The 18,582-nt window shown below is 32.2% G+C and overlaps 1 protein-coding gene across 1 annotated transcript in view; it reads left to right on the top strand.

Moving 5' to 3' along the window:
* The window catches only part of AGGF1 (angiogenic factor with G-patch and FHA domains 1), a 29,859-nt gene extending 13,254 nt beyond the window's left edge, over nucleotides 1-16,605 (top strand). Inside the window, exons 7-15 of the mRNA XM_016127764.2 lie at nucleotides 91-421; nucleotides 1,245-1,356; nucleotides 2,164-2,215; nucleotides 5,736-5,837; nucleotides 6,685-6,850; nucleotides 8,037-8,119; nucleotides 10,898-11,025; nucleotides 12,459-12,558; nucleotides 13,743-16,605. Coding sequence (XP_015983250.2) covers nucleotides 91-421; nucleotides 1,245-1,356; nucleotides 2,164-2,215; nucleotides 5,736-5,837; nucleotides 6,685-6,850; nucleotides 8,037-8,119; nucleotides 10,898-11,025; nucleotides 12,459-12,558; nucleotides 13,743-13,943 — 1,275 coding nt within the window. The 3' untranslated portion in view covers nucleotides 13,944-16,605. The remainder of the gene's footprint in view (nucleotides 1-90; nucleotides 422-1,244; nucleotides 1,357-2,163; nucleotides 2,216-5,735; nucleotides 5,838-6,684; nucleotides 6,851-8,036; nucleotides 8,120-10,897; nucleotides 11,026-12,458; nucleotides 12,559-13,742) is intronic.
* Nucleotides 16,606-18,582: the final 1,977 nt, after the last annotated feature.

Genomic DNA, 18,582 nt, shown 5'->3' with positions numbered 1-18,582 from the left:
TTCACTAATTCATTGAAACACTTAACATTAAAGATGGTCATGTTTAAGATTATTTTCCCCTTTTCCTTCTCCCCACCTGCCTCTCTTCAGGATTTTAATTCAGAAGATCAAAAAGCATCCATTGTTGAGCATATAAGCTGCAGTGAGGGAGAAGATTTTACAAGTGTGAAAAAGAAGGCCAAAGTAGACTTTCATCACAAAAATAGTTCCTCGAAATTCACTGTTTCAGTTAGTGGAAAGACTATAGAATCTCCTCCTAATGAAAACATCTATAACTCTACTTCATTTAAAGATGAGAAAATCATAGAGACTGATAGTGAGCCAGAAGAAGGTGAAATTACAGATTCTCAGACTGAGGACAGTTATGATGAAGACATCGCCAGTGAAGACAATGCCACTGCAGAAGATAGTGAGGATGAAGGTGAGTAGTGTGGTCATCGTAAAAGAGCAACACGGTTAAAAATGTTAGTGACTCATACCATATATCTGCCAAAAAGTAAATTGATTGTTTTAAACCGATTATTTGAATGACATTATTAAAAATTTTGTGGGCTACTGCTTGTTTTCTTTTAGAGGGTAGATTGTGAATCAATGGCTAATACTTGAACCTTAAAGTTTCATTGCATTGCATGGCTTAGTCAGGAGAACACAAAACCAAGTTACCTATGTTCTAATCCTTAAGTATGTATTAAGTCTTATTTTAGCGGGTTAAAGATTTGTAATTCACTTTTACAATTGAGAGAATAGCAAATTGCCATTAGTTCATTAATTTAGCTACATAGATTTTATGGTAAATCTAATATTTTTTTTACTAGAGGGTAAAAGGCATATTTTTAAATTAAAACCCAGTATTTCATATTAGGGTACATGAGCTTATTTTGTTCCTAACAGAATTTCTTACTTGTTTTAAAAAAGTGTAAATTCAGATTTCCTAACTTAATTTAAAAAGCCTCGTTTGCGATATTCTCAAATTCCAAGACCTTAAAAAAGAGAGAGATGATTATAATTATGATAGATACTGAATTTGCCGAATACCTTTAGGGTTGGTTTACTTTAACTAGATAACAATATTAAGCCTTACTTATCATGTGTGTAATATAGCAGGATTTAAGAAGGTTTTAAACAAGATTAAGATTTTTGAACAATACATTTTTATTTTACGGATGCATCCTACTATCCATAAGCATTTCTTATTTTTTTCCATAGCATTTGAATTAATATTTGTCCACTTGTTTCTTTGGCAGATGAAGAAAAAATTTGGCCCCCATGTATTAGAGTAATTGTTATTAGATCACCAGTGTTGCAGACAGGATCACTTTTTATCATTACAGCTGTAAATCCTGCTACAATTGGAAGGTAAAATATTTAATATTATTCTATTTGTATATTTGTCTTATGCTAGTGGATCGTACATTTCTTGAGCAGTTATCATGAAATGTGCACGGTATTTGTTGAATAGGCAAAAAAAAAAATGTCATTCATGTCCCTTTTACTCCCACTCAAAAAATATTATTGACATTTAACATTTTTTCACTTGGTTTTGGAAATCAGTCAAGGGTATGACTTCATAGTCCCAAAAGGGGGCTGCCTATGTAAAGAAATAAAATCTTGGTGATACCTTCCACAGAGATTTTGTCATTTTCTTATCTTTGTACTGCCTTTTTTGAGTTTAAATTATTTACCTAAACCCAGTATTAGCCTCCTTTTCTGCCTCTTTTCCTTTACCCCTTTGTAGTTCATAAACAGCTTGCTAGAGAGTTTTGTTTTAATCATGAGTAAGATAATTTCTTCCTAATGGGAGAGAGAATCTATTCTTAATTTAGATTCTATGCAATACCTTAATTTTTAATTCTTTGTAGTAATAGAAATGAGAACATAGTCAACAGATCTAGAATAAATAATTGATGTTAACACAAAGGGTATTTTGTTTCACTGGATATTTATTAGCCTGGGATAGATGTACCAAAGAATAAAAGTAATTCTGGAAACTCCTTTTAAATAGGAAATTTAGAGTAGATTAAGAAAACTTGACCTAGTGTGATAGAGAAACTTGCATTTTAACACCTTTTTAACATTTTTTAAAACAAAAAAATTCCGCGTCACTGAGTGCTACATTTGTATGTGCTTCCAAAATTATTAAAGACATTTTCCTTAACTCTGCAGAGAAAAAGATATGGAGCATACTCTCCGAATCCCTGAAGTTGGTGTCAGTAAGGTAAACTCTTTGATTTTATAAGTATAGCCCCCTGATGTAATTTTGTAAATCATCATGGCAGAAAGCTTATGGTTCCTACTATTTAATAGAAAGGTTAATAGTCAGTGTAGTAATGGTAATGAAAGTAATGCAGATTTGTTTATTCTACTGCTTGAGAAAATGAAAATTCTTGATCACAATTTGGATTAACTAAATTATGTTTGATTTTTAACAGTCTGGAACAGGAGTAGAAAATGTGGATTAATTTAAGTATTAAAGTAATACTTGTCGAACAGATATTTATTGAGTGACATAAATAGGCTAGATATTATGGTAGTTAAAAAATGAACCAGACCTGGATTCAGGCTATTTTAGTGGATGGTTACTTTGAGTCCAGAGTGTTTTACAACCCAAGAGCAATCTGTCCTCTCCTATTTATAGCTTTTCCTAGTTGAACCTGTAATGGTTTCAGGAAAAAAACCATTGGGGTTTCAAAACAATAAGGACAGAGTTGCAAGCTAGATTATAAGGTTAAAAAAAAGCATAAGGTTTAGCTACTGGGACTTTATACTTCATATTTATCTTTACTATGTTTTCTCCCTCCCTTCTATGGTTATCTTTTTTTTCTCCTCTATTTTTTGACCTTTTATTATACCCATTTTGTTTCTATTTGATGAACTATAATATGGATCTCAAGTATATATTTGTGTTTTTTGTCTTTTTGGAATGAAATGTCTTATTATTAGTTTGAAAGTCTAGTTATTTTTACTATGTTTGGACTCATTTCAGAGGGGAGTGAATCCTCATAATCTTAACTCTGACCAGATTATCTTGCATTTTTACTCTCTAATGACTCTTTTATTCTTTTGCTCCCAAAGAAAATTCAATCTGTAACTTAAATGGCTAAGTCCTTCCTGTACTTCATTCTAAAATATAGGTAGTTCTTTGGTAGCATTTCTGCTTTTTCTTTATCTCTTTTAAACTAACATGTCCACTTGTGGGGTAGATAATTAGCTGTGTGAAATCAGTTTGACGATATATATCTCAAATATTGAGGTATATGAAAAAAATGGAAAAAAATCAGAGGACAAAGTAATTTTGAATAATTTAAGTTTGAAATTTTTTATATGTTAAGAAATACATTTAAAAGACTGACTTAAAGGAAAACAAATTTAAAAGGCTTACATTTTAAAAGCTTATACAAATTCACTTTTTCAAACCCAACTGCGACACCAATAGGTAAATGAGTAAAGAACATATATAGGCAGTTTACAATAGAGGAAATATCATGGTCAACATGTAAAAATCATTCAATCTTCCTAGTTATTTAAGAAATACAAATGAAGCCAAGATGTCAGTTTTCATTCATCATACTTATTAAATATCACTTCTATGGAATCATATTTAGAACAGCTCTTTGGAATAAGGTTTCAAGTGTTTTGAAAATAAAATATGGCAGTATATGAGCCTTCGATATAGTTATTATCCTAAACAACCCAATTGAATAAAATGTACAAAGGACAGGAAGAGAAAATGTTCAGAAGAGAATACACAAATGGCTAATAAATATAAGAAAAGGTTTCAACTTCAGGAGTAATCAGGGAAATGCAAATTAAAATCACAGTGATGAGATTCAATTTCACACCTATTATACTTGCAAAAACTAAAAATTTTGATAATACCAAGGGTTGGTTAAGGCTGTATAGAGCATTAAGAATTCTTACAGACTGCTGTTGGGGAATATAAATTTGTATAACCACTTTGGAAAACGATATGGCAGCATGTAATAAAGTTTAAGAATTGTATAGCCTATAGTTTAGCAGTTTCATTCCTAAGTATGTATCTCAGAGAAGCACTTGCATGTGCATAAGAAGGTTGCATGAACAAGAACGTTCATAGAAACATTTGAAAAAATAGTAAAATCTTGGAAAAAACTTGGACGTCCATCATCAAAAGAATATTTAGATTGTGCTACATCTATTTGTACAGCGTATTACCATTTAGCAAAATGACACAACTGCACAACAACTGGATTACTTTATAACAGAACGTTAGGCCAAAAAAGCAAAATAAAAGAAATATATACAGTCGCATACATTTGTTAGAACTCATCAAACTATACGTTTAAGACTTGTGAATTTCCTGTATATAAATTATATCTCAATAAAAAAATTTATACAGTATGATGATTTCTATATCAGGTTCCAAACCTGGGAAAATAAACATATATTTATGTGTACATATGTGGTAAAAATATAAAGAGATGTATCATGATTAAATAAACATCAGATCTTTGAAAAGGAAGAGTGGGGAATGGATAGAGTGAAGTACACATCAAAGGATGATTTACTTTAATATCTTAGGCAAACATGGCAAAATTTATTAAGTCTGGGGCATAGGTAGACAGGTCCAGTATTTTTTTGTGTGTGCTTAAAACATTTTATAATATATGAAATTTTTAAGGAACAATGTAATTGATAGTCCACATATCATATAAAATTTACCCATTGAAAGTGTATAATTCGAAGGATCTTAGTGTGTTTGTGGAGTTCTGCAACCGTTACCACATTAATTTTGGAACATTTTCATCACCATGAAAAGAAACATACTCAGTAACTCCTCATTTCCTTCCAGCCACCAGTTTTTGTCTCTGTAGATTTGCCTATTCTGCACATTTCATATAAATGGAACCATAGAACATGTAATCTTTTGTAATTAGCTCACTTAGCATGTCTTTAAGATTCATCCATGTCGAAGCATGTCAGTACTTCATTCCTTTTTATATTTCATTTACTATATTTTGTTCATTAATTGATGGATATTTGAATTATTTCCACTTTTTGGCTATTAAAAGTAATGCTGCTATGTGTACAAGTTTTTGTTTGGATGTATGTTTTCATTTCTCCTGATATATACCTAGGAGTAGAAAGCTGCTCCACCATTTTACATTCCTACCATAGTGTATCGTATATGAAATTTTAAGTTAACTATCTCTGCAACTCTTTATCCAGTTAAATAGACATGTTTTGAGTACATGTCCAGTATATGTGAGGCATCATATTATGTACTGAGAGGTAAGCAAAAGAGTAAACTAGTGTAAGCAGTACAATGACAATTACATATGCAGTAACTTCGATAATGTAATGTGGGTCAAGGAGAGGGTGATTAGTCTTGAGTACCAAAACACTGGAAGACTGAGAAGTTGACCTTGAATGTTTCAAATATTAATAAGATTTTTTAATGATAAAAACAAATATTTAGGTAAAAAATTTGAAATTGTTTGTATAGTTTCAATTATGTTACAGAAGTGGAAAAGGTAGGATACACACTAAGTTATTAATGGTAGTAATAGGTGGAATTATAGGTGACTTTTTTCTTCTGTGTCCACATTTCTACCAAAAGCATTATAATACTTTTGTATTCAGAAAAATAAAAGTTAAATGATCAGATACTAAAGTCCATTGTATTCTATCATAAAGAAATTGTTATCTATGGTTTAAAAAAGTATACTGCCTTATAATTGCCTGGTTTCTTTTTTAAGTTTCATGCAGAAATTTATTTTGACCATGACTTACAAAGTTATGTCCTTGTGGATCAAGGCAGTCAAAATGGTACAGTTGTTAATGGAAAACAGATTCTTCAGGTGCGTATATGTATTAATTACTTGCATATTATTTTTAAAAACTCAACTGAAATTTTTTATTCCTAAAGGTCATAGTTATATATATCATTTGGTTTCGATAAATGTTCAAGTCCAAATGTATTATGTGGAAGTGAATTCCCAGAAAGAGCTGACTATTGAGTTTTGACTTCTAATTATTATCTATGCCTTTTTAAAAATAAATGCATTTTAAAGCTATTCAGAGTAAATATTTTTACAGCAACTTTATGGACTCTTCTTTTTTGTATTTAAAAAAATTATTTTAATGAAAATATTGCTTAATTGGAAACTCCTTGAAGGCAGGGGCAATGTCCAGTTAATAACTCTCCAACATGTAGCAAAGTGCTTAACCCTGGAAGGGAAGGAGGGAGGCCTTATTCTTTGTCTATAAGAATTGCAAATGAAGTAAACAGGGAAAAGGGAAAATACGATGCAGTTTCTTTTTAACACTTCATCTTTTCCCTGAAATACCAACTGTACTATTGTATATTTTTGTATTCTGATATTAGATTATGGCACATTACACAATAACATGAATGTTGGATTTGGGTTCATTTTGGTAATAGATAGTTTGAAATTTGGGTCAGATATTTCTCTGATAGGACTGGGTATGGAGATAAGGAGGTTGTGGATTTTGATAATATAAAATCAGTTTAGATATCTCTCTTCAACTAGTAAAACATTATGGATCATCCTCAAGTTGTAGAAATGTGTTCATATGTCTATCTCATTGAGAATGATCTCAAACATTTTCTTATAATCAGACATTACTTAGAAAATAATCATGTAAAACTCTCCTGGATTTCTATTTTGTAATTTTTCTCCTCAGCCTAAAACGAAATGTGACCCTTATGTACTCGAACATGGAGATGAAGTGAAAATTGGAGAGACGGTATTGTCCTTTCACATTCACCCTGGCAGTGACACCTGTGATGGCTGCGAACCGGGGCAGGTTAGAGCTCACCTTCGTCTTGATAAGAAAGATGAATCTTTTGGTATGTGAAACATACTATTATATGTGGGCAAATGTACTGTTATATGTCGACGTGATAACTTCAGTTCACCGGAGTGTTCTACAAAAGAATTAGTTGGCTACCATCTTCATATCTAATTGATATAATGGTATATTGAGATACATTTATATTTCAGTGACTATTATCAGATGAGACTAAGAAATGACATGTATTTGAAAGTTGAGACCTAAGGTATTAGATTATGATTATAGTTGATTTTTCTATGTAATAATTTAGCTTTGCTATTTATAACATTAGTTTATTTTCTGACCAGGAGATAATCATTAGCTCTGTTTTTGCTAATCTAGTTTAGTAGGCTTTTGAAGCAACACTACATTAGTAGCCAAATGTCCTTCAAAAGAATAGTTATGACATAATTATAATAAAGGTTGGTTTTCTTTTAACATCTATTTACTGATACGAAGAAGTCATCCACAGTTTTAACTCCATCACATAATAGTAGAATAGAAAATAATAGGCCAAGGTATTAAGAGTTGTTGGTTGATATGTTTACTTTTCTACTTATAGTTTATGTTGCTATATCATCTGTATATATACCATTATTTTCTATAGTTAATAATGCTGTAGAAGTTTGCTATCTTGCTTTAAGCCCACTCATCTAAGGATTTTAAATTTAAATAAATACTTCGATCTAGTAAGAACAGACTTTTTTTCACATCAGTTTTTTTCCCCCAAATACCAACTCTACTATTGTATATTTTTGTTTTCTGATGTTAGATTATGAAAATAAGTATGGTACATCACACAACATGAATGTTAGGTTTGGGTTATGTGATTTTTTTTTTTTTTAATTTGCACATGGATATGTTCCTTTGAAAATACACAATATTCCCTCATTTGGGTCTATTATAATTATATAAAAAATTAAGATGTTTGATATTTCATTTGGTATCTATACTGTGATGTTTCTGTAATCTCTGAGTTTCGGTTTACTTTCCAAGTAGATTTATTTATTAAAATGTTGAAAGGACATCATCACAAGTCAAGATTCTTTTATGTCAGTATTTATTTGAACTTTTGATTAATCTACAGATGGGATACTAATAGTATTAATTAGTTGTTTATTATTAAATAAGAGTATTTTATATAATATCTGTCAGATTTAGTGAGTTTTTCTTTTTAAACTAAACTCACTTTTTCCTTTTAGTTGTTCCAACATTAAGCAAGGAGGAAAAAGAATTGGAAAGGAGAAAAGAATTAAAGAAAATACGAGTAAAATATGGTTTGCAGGTAAGGATGTTAAATATTGTTACATATGTTAAATCATGCACTGGTTTCAAGTAAAAATGCCTTTAGATATGCATAATCTATTTTATATATAAAAAGTTATTTAGAATGATTTGGAGATGGATATAATTTCTTTTAGTTGTTTATTGTTACCTCGACAACTGTTGAGGGTGGAGTAGAAAAATGATAATACCCTACATTTGAACAGCCATTTCTCATTTTAAAAACTTTACATTAAAATGTTACCATCGAAGAACATAGAGGATTAATACTGCCTTATTTTAAGACTTATAATAAACTACAGTAATTAAGACAGTATAGTATCAGCGTAAAGATAAATAGGTCGATGGAACAGAATGATCCAGAAATAGACCCATATAGATGTGTGTGTGTGTGTGTGTGTGTGTGTGTGTGAGAGAGAGAGAGAGAGAGAGAGAGAGAGAGAGAGAGAGAGAGAGAGAGAGAGAGAGAATGAATGTGATTTCAACAAGAGAGTGTATATGATTTTAACAAAAGTGTGACGGGAGTTTGGTAGAGAAGAGATGGTCTTTTTCAACAAACAGTGCTGGACCACTTAGATTGCCATACTTTATAACCTATGTAAAATGAACTCAAAATGGATTATAGATATGAATTTAAATACTAAAACTATAAAACTTTCAGAAGCAAGCCTTTTAAAAAAGTTAGACAAAGATTTTTTTGATATCTTAACACCAAAAGCACAATCCATAAAAGAAAAAATTAATAAATTACACTTCCTCCAGAATTTCTGTTCTTCAGAGACACTGTTAAGAGAATGAAAAGATAAACCACAGACTGGGAAAACTATTTGCAAAGCATATATCTGATAAAAATTATATACATATAATATATAATGAACGCTCAAAACTCAAACAACCCAGTTAAAAAACGAGCAAAAGATTTGAATAGACACTTCCTGCAGATGTCCAGTTGGCAAATAAAGACATTAATAGATGTTCAGTATCAATAGTCATTAGGGAAATGCAAATTAAAACCAATGGAAAAGAATGACCATTCCAAGTGTTGGTGGTCATGTGGAGGAACCGAAACTCTCACACACTGCTGGTGAGAATATAAAATGGTGTGATTGCTTTGGAAAACAGTTTAGTAATTTCTTTAAAAGTTAAATATACATCTACTATATGATTCAGTGTTCTACTCCAAGAGAAATGAAACGATATGTTCATACAAAGACTAGTAAACAAATGTTCATAGCAGCTTCTTTCTTCTAATAGCCAAAACTGGGAAGAATTCATGTATTCTTCACGAGTGGATAAACAAACTATGGTATATCGATATGGTCAAATACTATTTAGCAATAAAAAAGCTTGAGCTTAATATAGGCTACAATGTGGATGAATGGAATTATGCTGAGTGAAAGAAGCCAGACAAAAAGAATGTATAGTGTATACTTCTAGTTATTTAAAATTCTAGGAAAGCAAACTAACATGTGACAGAAAGATCAGCAGTGGCCTGGATACAGGAGAGGAAGGATGCACAGGGAGGATCTAGAGTGATAAATTATAATAAAGGACAGGATACTTTGTGGGAGATGGATTTGTTCATTATCTAGATTCTGATAATAGTTTCATAGATGTATACACATCTCAAAAGTGTCTAAATGTATACTTTTACATAATTTATTGTATGTTAATATACCACAATAAGGCTGTAAATAAAGTTACCATTTAATCGTGTAAGTAGACCAGGAAGGTAATTAATATTTTCAGTTTACATTTGAGAAACTAAAGCATAAGGGTCACCTAGCTACTAAATGACAGAATTATATGTAGAATCTGGGTCTTAAGCATATTTGTCCAGTGCTTCTTAGACTTCATGAAGATATGAGAAAAGATGGTGCCAAATCTGCAGAATTATATTTTTGTTGTTACTGTTTCATTAAGGGAGAAAAATCATAAAACAAATATCAAGGGGCTAATTTGGGAGGACAATAGAAGATACATACGGAGAGAATCAAAAGTGCTTTCTTAAAAATTTTAACTAAATTTTTGTATCATTTTCGGGGGAGAAAAACTCATAAGGATTAGTGATTCTATGTTTTTCTTCTTTGATTAAAAGCAAAATTAAGTAAAAACTTAGGTTCTTTCCTTGAATTGCTCTAGCAGCTTCTAGCATCTTTGTGGATGAACGTCATACTTTTAGTATAAAGATTAGCAAGTAATAACAGAGGGTGGAGAGAAGCCTACTCTGAAACCCCAAGCTGAATTGACCACTTCCTCTTTTGTGCCACTGCCACATCTTATGTATACCTTTATTGTCGAACCAGTCACCTTAAAGATTATGTGTATTTGCCCTCTGGGCTTATAAATTTCTTTGTATTCCATCACCTGGCATGGAGTTTGACGTACTCTTTACTCAGTAACTATTTGTCGAGTGACTGATAATGACATAAATGGAGCTGTTGAAGCATAAAGCTTTTTATCCATTTTTTGAAGACTTTCTTCATTTTTCTTTCCAAGGAACAGTAACCAAACTGTTTTAGGTTCTTTGGTACTTTCAGTTCCTTAGAGAAAAGGAGAAATAGATATTTTTTCCAACCCCATTGGTTCTATGTGTTTTTTTTTTTTTTTTAAATACTGGTAGTTCATATGAAAATATGAGTATACAGCATTAAGTTTTAATTTATTGTTTAATAGAGACTACATTAAACCATATTTGCCAAGTAAGGCAAATATACAGATATTACATTTTTATTTACCAGCTTTGTTTTTTTTCAATGAATGTTTCTCGTTTATAAAGAATACAGACTATGAGGATGAAAAGGCATTGAAGAATCCAAAATATAAAGATAGAGCTGGAAAACGTAGGGAGCAGATTGGAAGTGAAGGAACTTTCCAAAGAGATGATGCTCCTGCATCTGTTCATTCGTAAGTATTAACTTTAATTGCTTTTAGTATCTTTGTACCATATCACATTCATAGGGTAGTATGACTTACAGGGCTTTATATTTCGATAAGTAGGTTTTAAAGGAATAGTTTAGAGTAAGATCAGAATATTACATCTATTTACATTTTCCTCTAAAATTGGAATTTCATTATTTCCTAGAAAAGTTCTGAGCATATATGTGAGTACACATACTTAAACACACATATATACGCACATATATGCATATCTAGCCACCCAATTGAGTGAATATACTTTTATGTATAAGGTATTTTGAAGGTTCAAAATGTAATTTTGAGGTTTACAGCATGACCATATCTCTGCGTTCAGTCATATGTTAGCTACATTTTTTTCCTCAATATAAATACTGGATTTAGTTAAAATTTAAATCTTTCATGCGGAACTGACAACTCGATATAAAATTTTGATTAAATATTATTTCATTCTAAGGTATACAACTTGGATAGAGTTTTACAGTTACATATACAGGCAAACTTTTTTTAATGTGACGTAAGATAGCAGCATGTCTTAAAATTTATGGAGTTACATTTGATGAAATATAGTATTATGAATTAGATATAATAAACAACATGGCAAATATTTTTTAAAGCTTAATGATTTTTAAAATAATTGCTGGAGAATATGAAGATTACATTAGAGTTAAATTAAAAGGCAGAAATAAAAAGCGAAACATATTCATATGACATTGCTTAATTGTTATTGAAGAGCTAATTTAACATTTTGTAGAACCGAAATGACAATGTGCCAGAACATAAAATACCCTTAAATTAGCAGGATGTAAAATCAGAACAAAATGCAAATAGTGAATAAGAGGTTTTTTATTTTAACTTTTTCATTGATGTATAACATATACAGAAAAGTACACAAATATAAGCATCAATATTAATGATGTAACACATTGTGAAGTACACATTTCTTGGTCAAGAAATAGAAAATTTCAGTAACCCCAGAAACCTACCCTCCTTGTCCCCCCTCTTAATCACTATTATTCTTTCCTCTCCAAAGGTAATCACTCTGCAGACTTCCAGAAGCAACAGATTAATTTCACTTATTTTTGAATTTTAAATGGAATAATTCAATATTTTGTGTCTCTATTTTTTCCCCAACATTATTTTGTTAGGTACATTTAATTTGCATTGCTGTATAATATTTTCTTGTGTGACTATGCCACAAGTTTTGATCTTGGACATCTGGGTTATTTTATGTCTTGGTGTACCATTCACCTGCTTTTCTGTTAAATGGTATATATAGGATTAGAATTTAGTATCTTCAACTTTATTAGATAATGCCAGTTTTCTAAAGTAGTTGTACTCATTATTTTTAATTCATGAATATATTATAAATGTGACCTAAATGATCTTTTAGAAATCAACTGTCATCTTAATTTTCTTTAAAGTGAAATTACTGATAGCAACAAAGGTCGGAAGATGTTGGAGAAAATGGGTTGGAAGAAAGGAGAGGGCCTAGGGAAAGATGGTGGAGGAATGAAAACTCCGGTAAGACTTGTGTTTTCTTTCATTCTTTATTCTTATAGCAGACACATTTACCATGTATCTAATATGTGCCAGGTATTGCCTTAAGTGATAGGAGACTTTATTACTGCGTTTGTGGCCATTTATGGTCACCGAATATACATATGTGTATTATTTTTATTATGTTTTTAATGTTTTTCAGAAGCTTCTTGAAGTTTTTTTCCTCATTGAAGCTAGAATAGTAAATGTTATTTCCCCAGCCAAACGTTTTTCTGTGTCTTTTAGTTGCATTTAATTATTTCCTCACTTTTCCAGTACTAAGAATTGCAGAAACAGTTACAGTGTCACTTTATAAATAGGAAGATTCTATATTAACTGGAAAATCTGTTTAGGGTTCAAGAATTAGAGCATATAACAAGCAATGGAGAGAATAATGTTTAAAAAACAGTACAGTGATTTAATTCTGCAGTCCCATGGTTCATTAGGGTTTGGATTATCTTTCACAAAAACCTTACAAAATAAAATGACTAAAGAACTCTCTTGATAACTACTTGGTACCTAAAGAAATAATGAATGGATCATTGTGAGTTTACTGTAAATTTTTTCATTTCATAGAGATACAATGGGAAGAACATTAGTTTTATAGTCAGACCTAGATTAGAATATATGCTCTGTCATATTGGGACTTAGGGCAAGTTTGGACTTCAGTTTTCATGTGTTAAAATAGGGATAATAAAAACTTTTTCAAGTATACCATGAAGATAAAGCTCCTAGCATGGTGACATTCATACATTTAATGATTCTCATAAATAATGAGAAGTTCACCTTTCCATTTATGAAAATGAGCGATTAAATTCTATGTATGACTCTTAATGCTTAATCTACCTGTTCACTTAAGCCTTTACTTTTGGTTAGAGTGAGATGACAGACTCCAGCATTTCAGTGAAATTTGGTGATTGCTATTTAAGGAGCAGTTTTTTTTGGTGGAGTCAGCTGTACTTATCGACAAGCATGACAATGTAGAAAAATGAGTTTAAGTTCCATATATAATCCTGTATGTATTCCTGTATGGTATTTGATGCATTTGACACATTTTCTTTTGTGTCATTTCTGAGTCAGAGAATTATAGTTAAAGTACTAAGTTGGACACAGCAGATTTCAGTGTGCCTTGACTATACAATAAGTCTCTGCTCAACTTTTGGTAACAGATCCAGCTTCAGCTTCGGCGAACACATGCCGGCTTGGGGACAGGCAAGCCATCCTCAATTGAAGATGTTCACATTCTCCAAAATAAGAGTAAAAAGAACTGGGAGAAAGCACGAGAGAGGTTTGCTGAAAACTTCCCAGAAACTAAACCTCAAAAAGATGTACCAGGGGCCATGCCCTGGGTCAAAGGGACTGTAGAGTGAAGGTCAGTCATAGAACACAATTCAAACTTTTGGAAGAGTCTGGAAACTCTTATTTTATTGCAGAACTTTTTTCTCCAAAAGAGCCAGTGGCATGAGGGAGCTGTATCACAATTTACCCCCTCATGATTCAGAAGTGTATAATAAAGTGTGGTTTGCAGCTTTTAAAAAACACATTTTCTAAAATGAATAAATAGTGACTGATCAAGTTATTTGGTGAGTGGAGTAAAGTTCACAGGGCATGGATGAGCTTATGAACCTTTGTTATTTTATCTTGTCATTTAGAAGACCCATATAAGTAACTAGCCATATGGCAAAATTCATATATCCACTAATGACTTAAATGTACATTTGTCCTTGTCTCCATATATTTGTTATTGTAAGGTGTGCAACAAAAAAATATCAAAAGTTTATAAAAACAATTCTGACTGTATACATCCTTGTTTATGCCCTTCAGAACTTAGATAAAAAAATGTCGAGAAAACATGGGTAGTGGTGCATAAATTTTATTATCCTTGAAATAACATAAGTAATATTATTGAAGAACTAATGAACAGGTGACATGTTGTAGAGAATTAGTCTTTCATTGTTTTCTTCTGTGAAGAATGTTGATTTGTACGATATATTAAGCATTTACATTTGGTTTGTTTCATAGCTGAAATATTTAGATATGAACAATTGAATACAGTATTGAAATATTCAATGTGCTGGCATTTGTAGTTTTGATAATCCCCATTGCTGGCAATGGAGTTGTGCCAGAGAAATCTGATTTCTACTGCAAATGGATTACCTAGCCAAGGCCTCAAACTCAAGGTATTTATTGAAAATGTCCTCAAATGCAATAAAAACATTATAACATCAAAAAGAGTGATTCATTGAACCAATCATTTAAACATACTGGTCTGCTTTGAACTCATGACCAGCCAGAAATTTTCTTTTTTAAGTTGGCAGAGCAATAACAAAAGGGTAACCTCTGATACTAGAGAACTGCAATGCAGCTTTCTGAAAGCAGGTGTCACTGCTCTGCCACTTATCACTGTTTTCTGTTAACTCTTCTCGTCAGCTTTTTGCTGGGAAATTAATGCTGGGTCTGGCCCTTTTCTGGCAGTGAATATAAGCTATTGCTCCCTCTTCTACTATAAAGAAATGTCTTTAAGATTGAGAATAGGAAAGGAAAATTCTGAAATAAATTATACAGTAGGGAAGATAATTCAGAAAGAGCTACCTGTTGGAATTTCTAGTCTAAAATGGTACAAGGTAATTAGAAAAGGGAGTGGGGAAAGGAAAATAAATTTATTACTAAAGATGAGACATTTGACCTAATTGTTAAGTGTCTATAGGCCTAAGCTGGGATAATCAGAGGTCATAGAACTACATACCTGGATAATGTATTTTTCTGTATCCTTCCTGGTCACCTACACACCCTAACACATACGTATATATGTTAGATTTGGAAGCAGGAAGAGTTTTCTGTATTATTTTCTCTAAAATAGAAAAAAATTACTCATCTAAATGTGCTTTTGGTACTAGTGCCCTGTATATAGGTAACAATATACAATATACGACTCCCAAAGTAGGCTTTGCTTCTGGTAGATCTCACTAATTGGGTTTGCATACAACCGTCTATATAATATTTTCCATTTTTATTATTGGATTGCAGAAAACTTTTTTCATTGTTTTCTTTTGCTAAGAAAATAGAAACTTGAAAATGGTGATAAAAATTGAAATATATGTGATATTTACATTATTAAAAACCCTTTTGCTGATCTAAAGTCTCAGGGCTACATTATATAGTGGTTAAAGCACTGAATAATGTCTCAGTCTCTTTCTGACTGTGAAATAAGAATAATATTTATGTCACATGTCTGTCTTGAATAGAAAATTAGAAAATGTACATATGTAAAAGCACTTGGTAAACTGTAAAAGTAGAACAAATGTGAACTTCTGTTTGTTTAGATGCGTAGATGTGAACTGTATACGTTTTGTATTATGCATAAAATTGATTTGTGTCTAATATTTTAAATTATAGTGTATTCACACAGTATAAATTTATTAACTTAATAGCCTTTAAGTGTTTAAGTGGAGCTACAAATTCCTGAATTTGAGAAACCTAACATATTTTTGCCAGAACATGAGAAGTTGGCATAATTGAGAAGAAACTGTCAACATTAGAATAAAATAACAGAAATTGTTTTCTAGAATTAAATAGCTAGGAAGCACTTTTTCTCAAAAAGAGAGGAATTAATTTCTGGTTTTGAACCAGTTTTTACTTCTGATGTTTCATGTTTATTATAGTTGTGAACTTAAGTAATGGCTCACCGATATCAACTACCTTCCAACTTTTCATCTAAAAGATTGTTTCTTAATTTGATATATTTTTAAATTGCAGGCAAAAGAAGGTAGAAATCTCAAACAAGGGAAAGCAAGAGGTATCAGAGTTTGTGCAAAGGCCATCCTGTCAAGTTGCAGAACAGAGGGATGTGCTTGGCGGGGAGCCAACATGCAAAAATGTTCTCAGGAATAGTTGAAAATGTTTTATCATCTTATCCTAAATATGCTTCTTATTTTTGTAGGGCATCACTTACATCTCTGCTTTGATTCAAAACATTTCATTTTAGTTTTTCACACTTTAAAGTTGGAAATACATTTGGATTCTTTAAAAAGAGTTGGTGTTCATGTGTGTGTCTATGTATGTCAGCCCAGACTTTCTTTCCGCCTTTCTGCTTTATTTACTATTCTTAGTGTTGGCTTATGGCTTTGTAGTTGCAAAATGACTTTTGGAACTCTAGTCATCATATTTTATGTCCAAAACAGAAAGAAAGAAGGACAAGAGAGTAGTATTTGTGTTAGTTCTCTTTTATCAAAGCAAAGGCTTTCTCAAAGCTCTTATAGCAGATTTCTCCTTAAGGTCATTAGCTAAAACCTGATAACCTGACTGCCCCTAGCTGCAAGGGAAGTAGAAAAGGTGGGCAACAGGATGGTCTCAATTGACTTTAGCCAATTTTGAACCAACACCTGAGGCTGAACACGTTGCAGCTGGAACAGAATCAGGGTTCAGTGAGCAAGGGGAACAGTGAAATTGAATAGGCAGGTAACTATCTGCCAGATAATTTATCCATCAGTAGGGACTGGCAAGTTGGTTAAATTGTGATACAGAGCTACCATATAATACTTTGTAGTCCTGCAAATAAGTAAGATAGAACTATACTCTGATACAGAAGAATATTCTCATTGTTGCTGGTTTTTAAAAACATTATAGAAAAATATGTATAGCACAATCCCATTTCTTATTAAAAATATAAGGGTACATAATCGAATTGTTAATACTAATTACCCAAGGATTGAACAGACTTTCATCTTTTAGTCTGTATTTGAACTTTAAAGCAGGTATAATTGTGTAATTAACTTTATGTAGTCATACACGTTTATAGTAAATAGGACTGTAACACTAGGAAATGGAGAGGGCTTCAGGGCTCAATACCAGACATTTTCCTCACTCTTATATCCCCATTTTCATTTACCATCTATATAGTCATGACTTCCAGGTCGTTGTAGCCATTATACATATATAACTCAGTCACCGTAGATGTAACTTATCCATGTTGGAACTCATAGTCTTCTCCAAATCTGGTCTCTTTCAGTTTACTCTCAGCTGGCAGCACCATGTAGCTAGTTGTGCAAACCAGAACCTAGGAGTCAGCCTCTATTTCACTGCCACCACCTTTTCTTTACCCTTAATTTCCAATATGTAAAATCAGTCACCAGTCACCGGGACCATTCCAGTAGCCTCCTTATTGGTCTCCCTGCAGTCACTCTTTCTTCCTTTAGTCCATCCACAGGTGTTTTCACAACTCCTATTTCGTCATCTCTGTAAGTCCTCCAGTGGTTTCTCATTATTCTGAGGACAGAAAACAAAATCCTAGCCCATGAGACCCTATCTAGTCACTGCTAACTTTTCCAGGCCTATCTTGTATCTCTCACTTGATCTCTAGGCTCCAGCATGCTGGCCTCTTTTTCGCTTCTTCAAACATGCCATGCCCTCTTTCATCCTGGGGCTGCTTATATCTGTTATGTCTGGAATGCTCTTCCTCTACCCTTTTACCTAGTTAACTCTGAAATATTCTTTAGATCTGTGCTAGTTGATTCTTCTTCAGGGATTCTCTATTCTCTCCCTAGATTAATTGCCTTTGATATATGTTCTTGAAAATCCCTATTCCTTTTAGACAACTTATTTTGGTTACAGTTATATATATTTTAGTGTGACAAGTGTGATATTTGTCTGTCTAGGTTCTTAAGTGCCATTTGGGCAAGACCTTGGTTTTTCTCACTACTGCATTCCTAATGCCTAGCACCAGGCCTGACCTGTGCACTCACAGGCATAGAAGTGAAAGAGCAAGATGGATTTGAGGAACTGCAAATGGCTTAATACAGATGTAGCTTTATGTGACTGAGGAGAGGAGACATGGAAGGAACTCAGCGTATATAAAGCAGTGGCTTTCAACCATTCTGACCATGATCCATGGTAAGAAATGCAATTTATATCATAGCTTAGTATGTGAGTGTCTATGTGTGCATGTGTAACATGTTTTATATATCAGTTCTTAGCCATTAGTTCATGTAATGCACTCTTAGTTTTTTTTTC

Source organism: Rousettus aegyptiacus, unplaced genomic scaffold (genome assembly GCF_014176215.1).
Source record: "Rousettus aegyptiacus isolate mRouAeg1 unplaced genomic scaffold, mRouAeg1.p scaffold_m13_p_8, whole genome shotgun sequence".
NCBI classification, from domain to species: Eukaryota; Metazoa; Chordata; class Mammalia; order Chiroptera; family Pteropodidae; genus Rousettus; species Rousettus aegyptiacus.
Note: the sequence above shows the minus strand (reverse complement) of the source record. Positions and strands in the feature narration are given on the sequence as shown.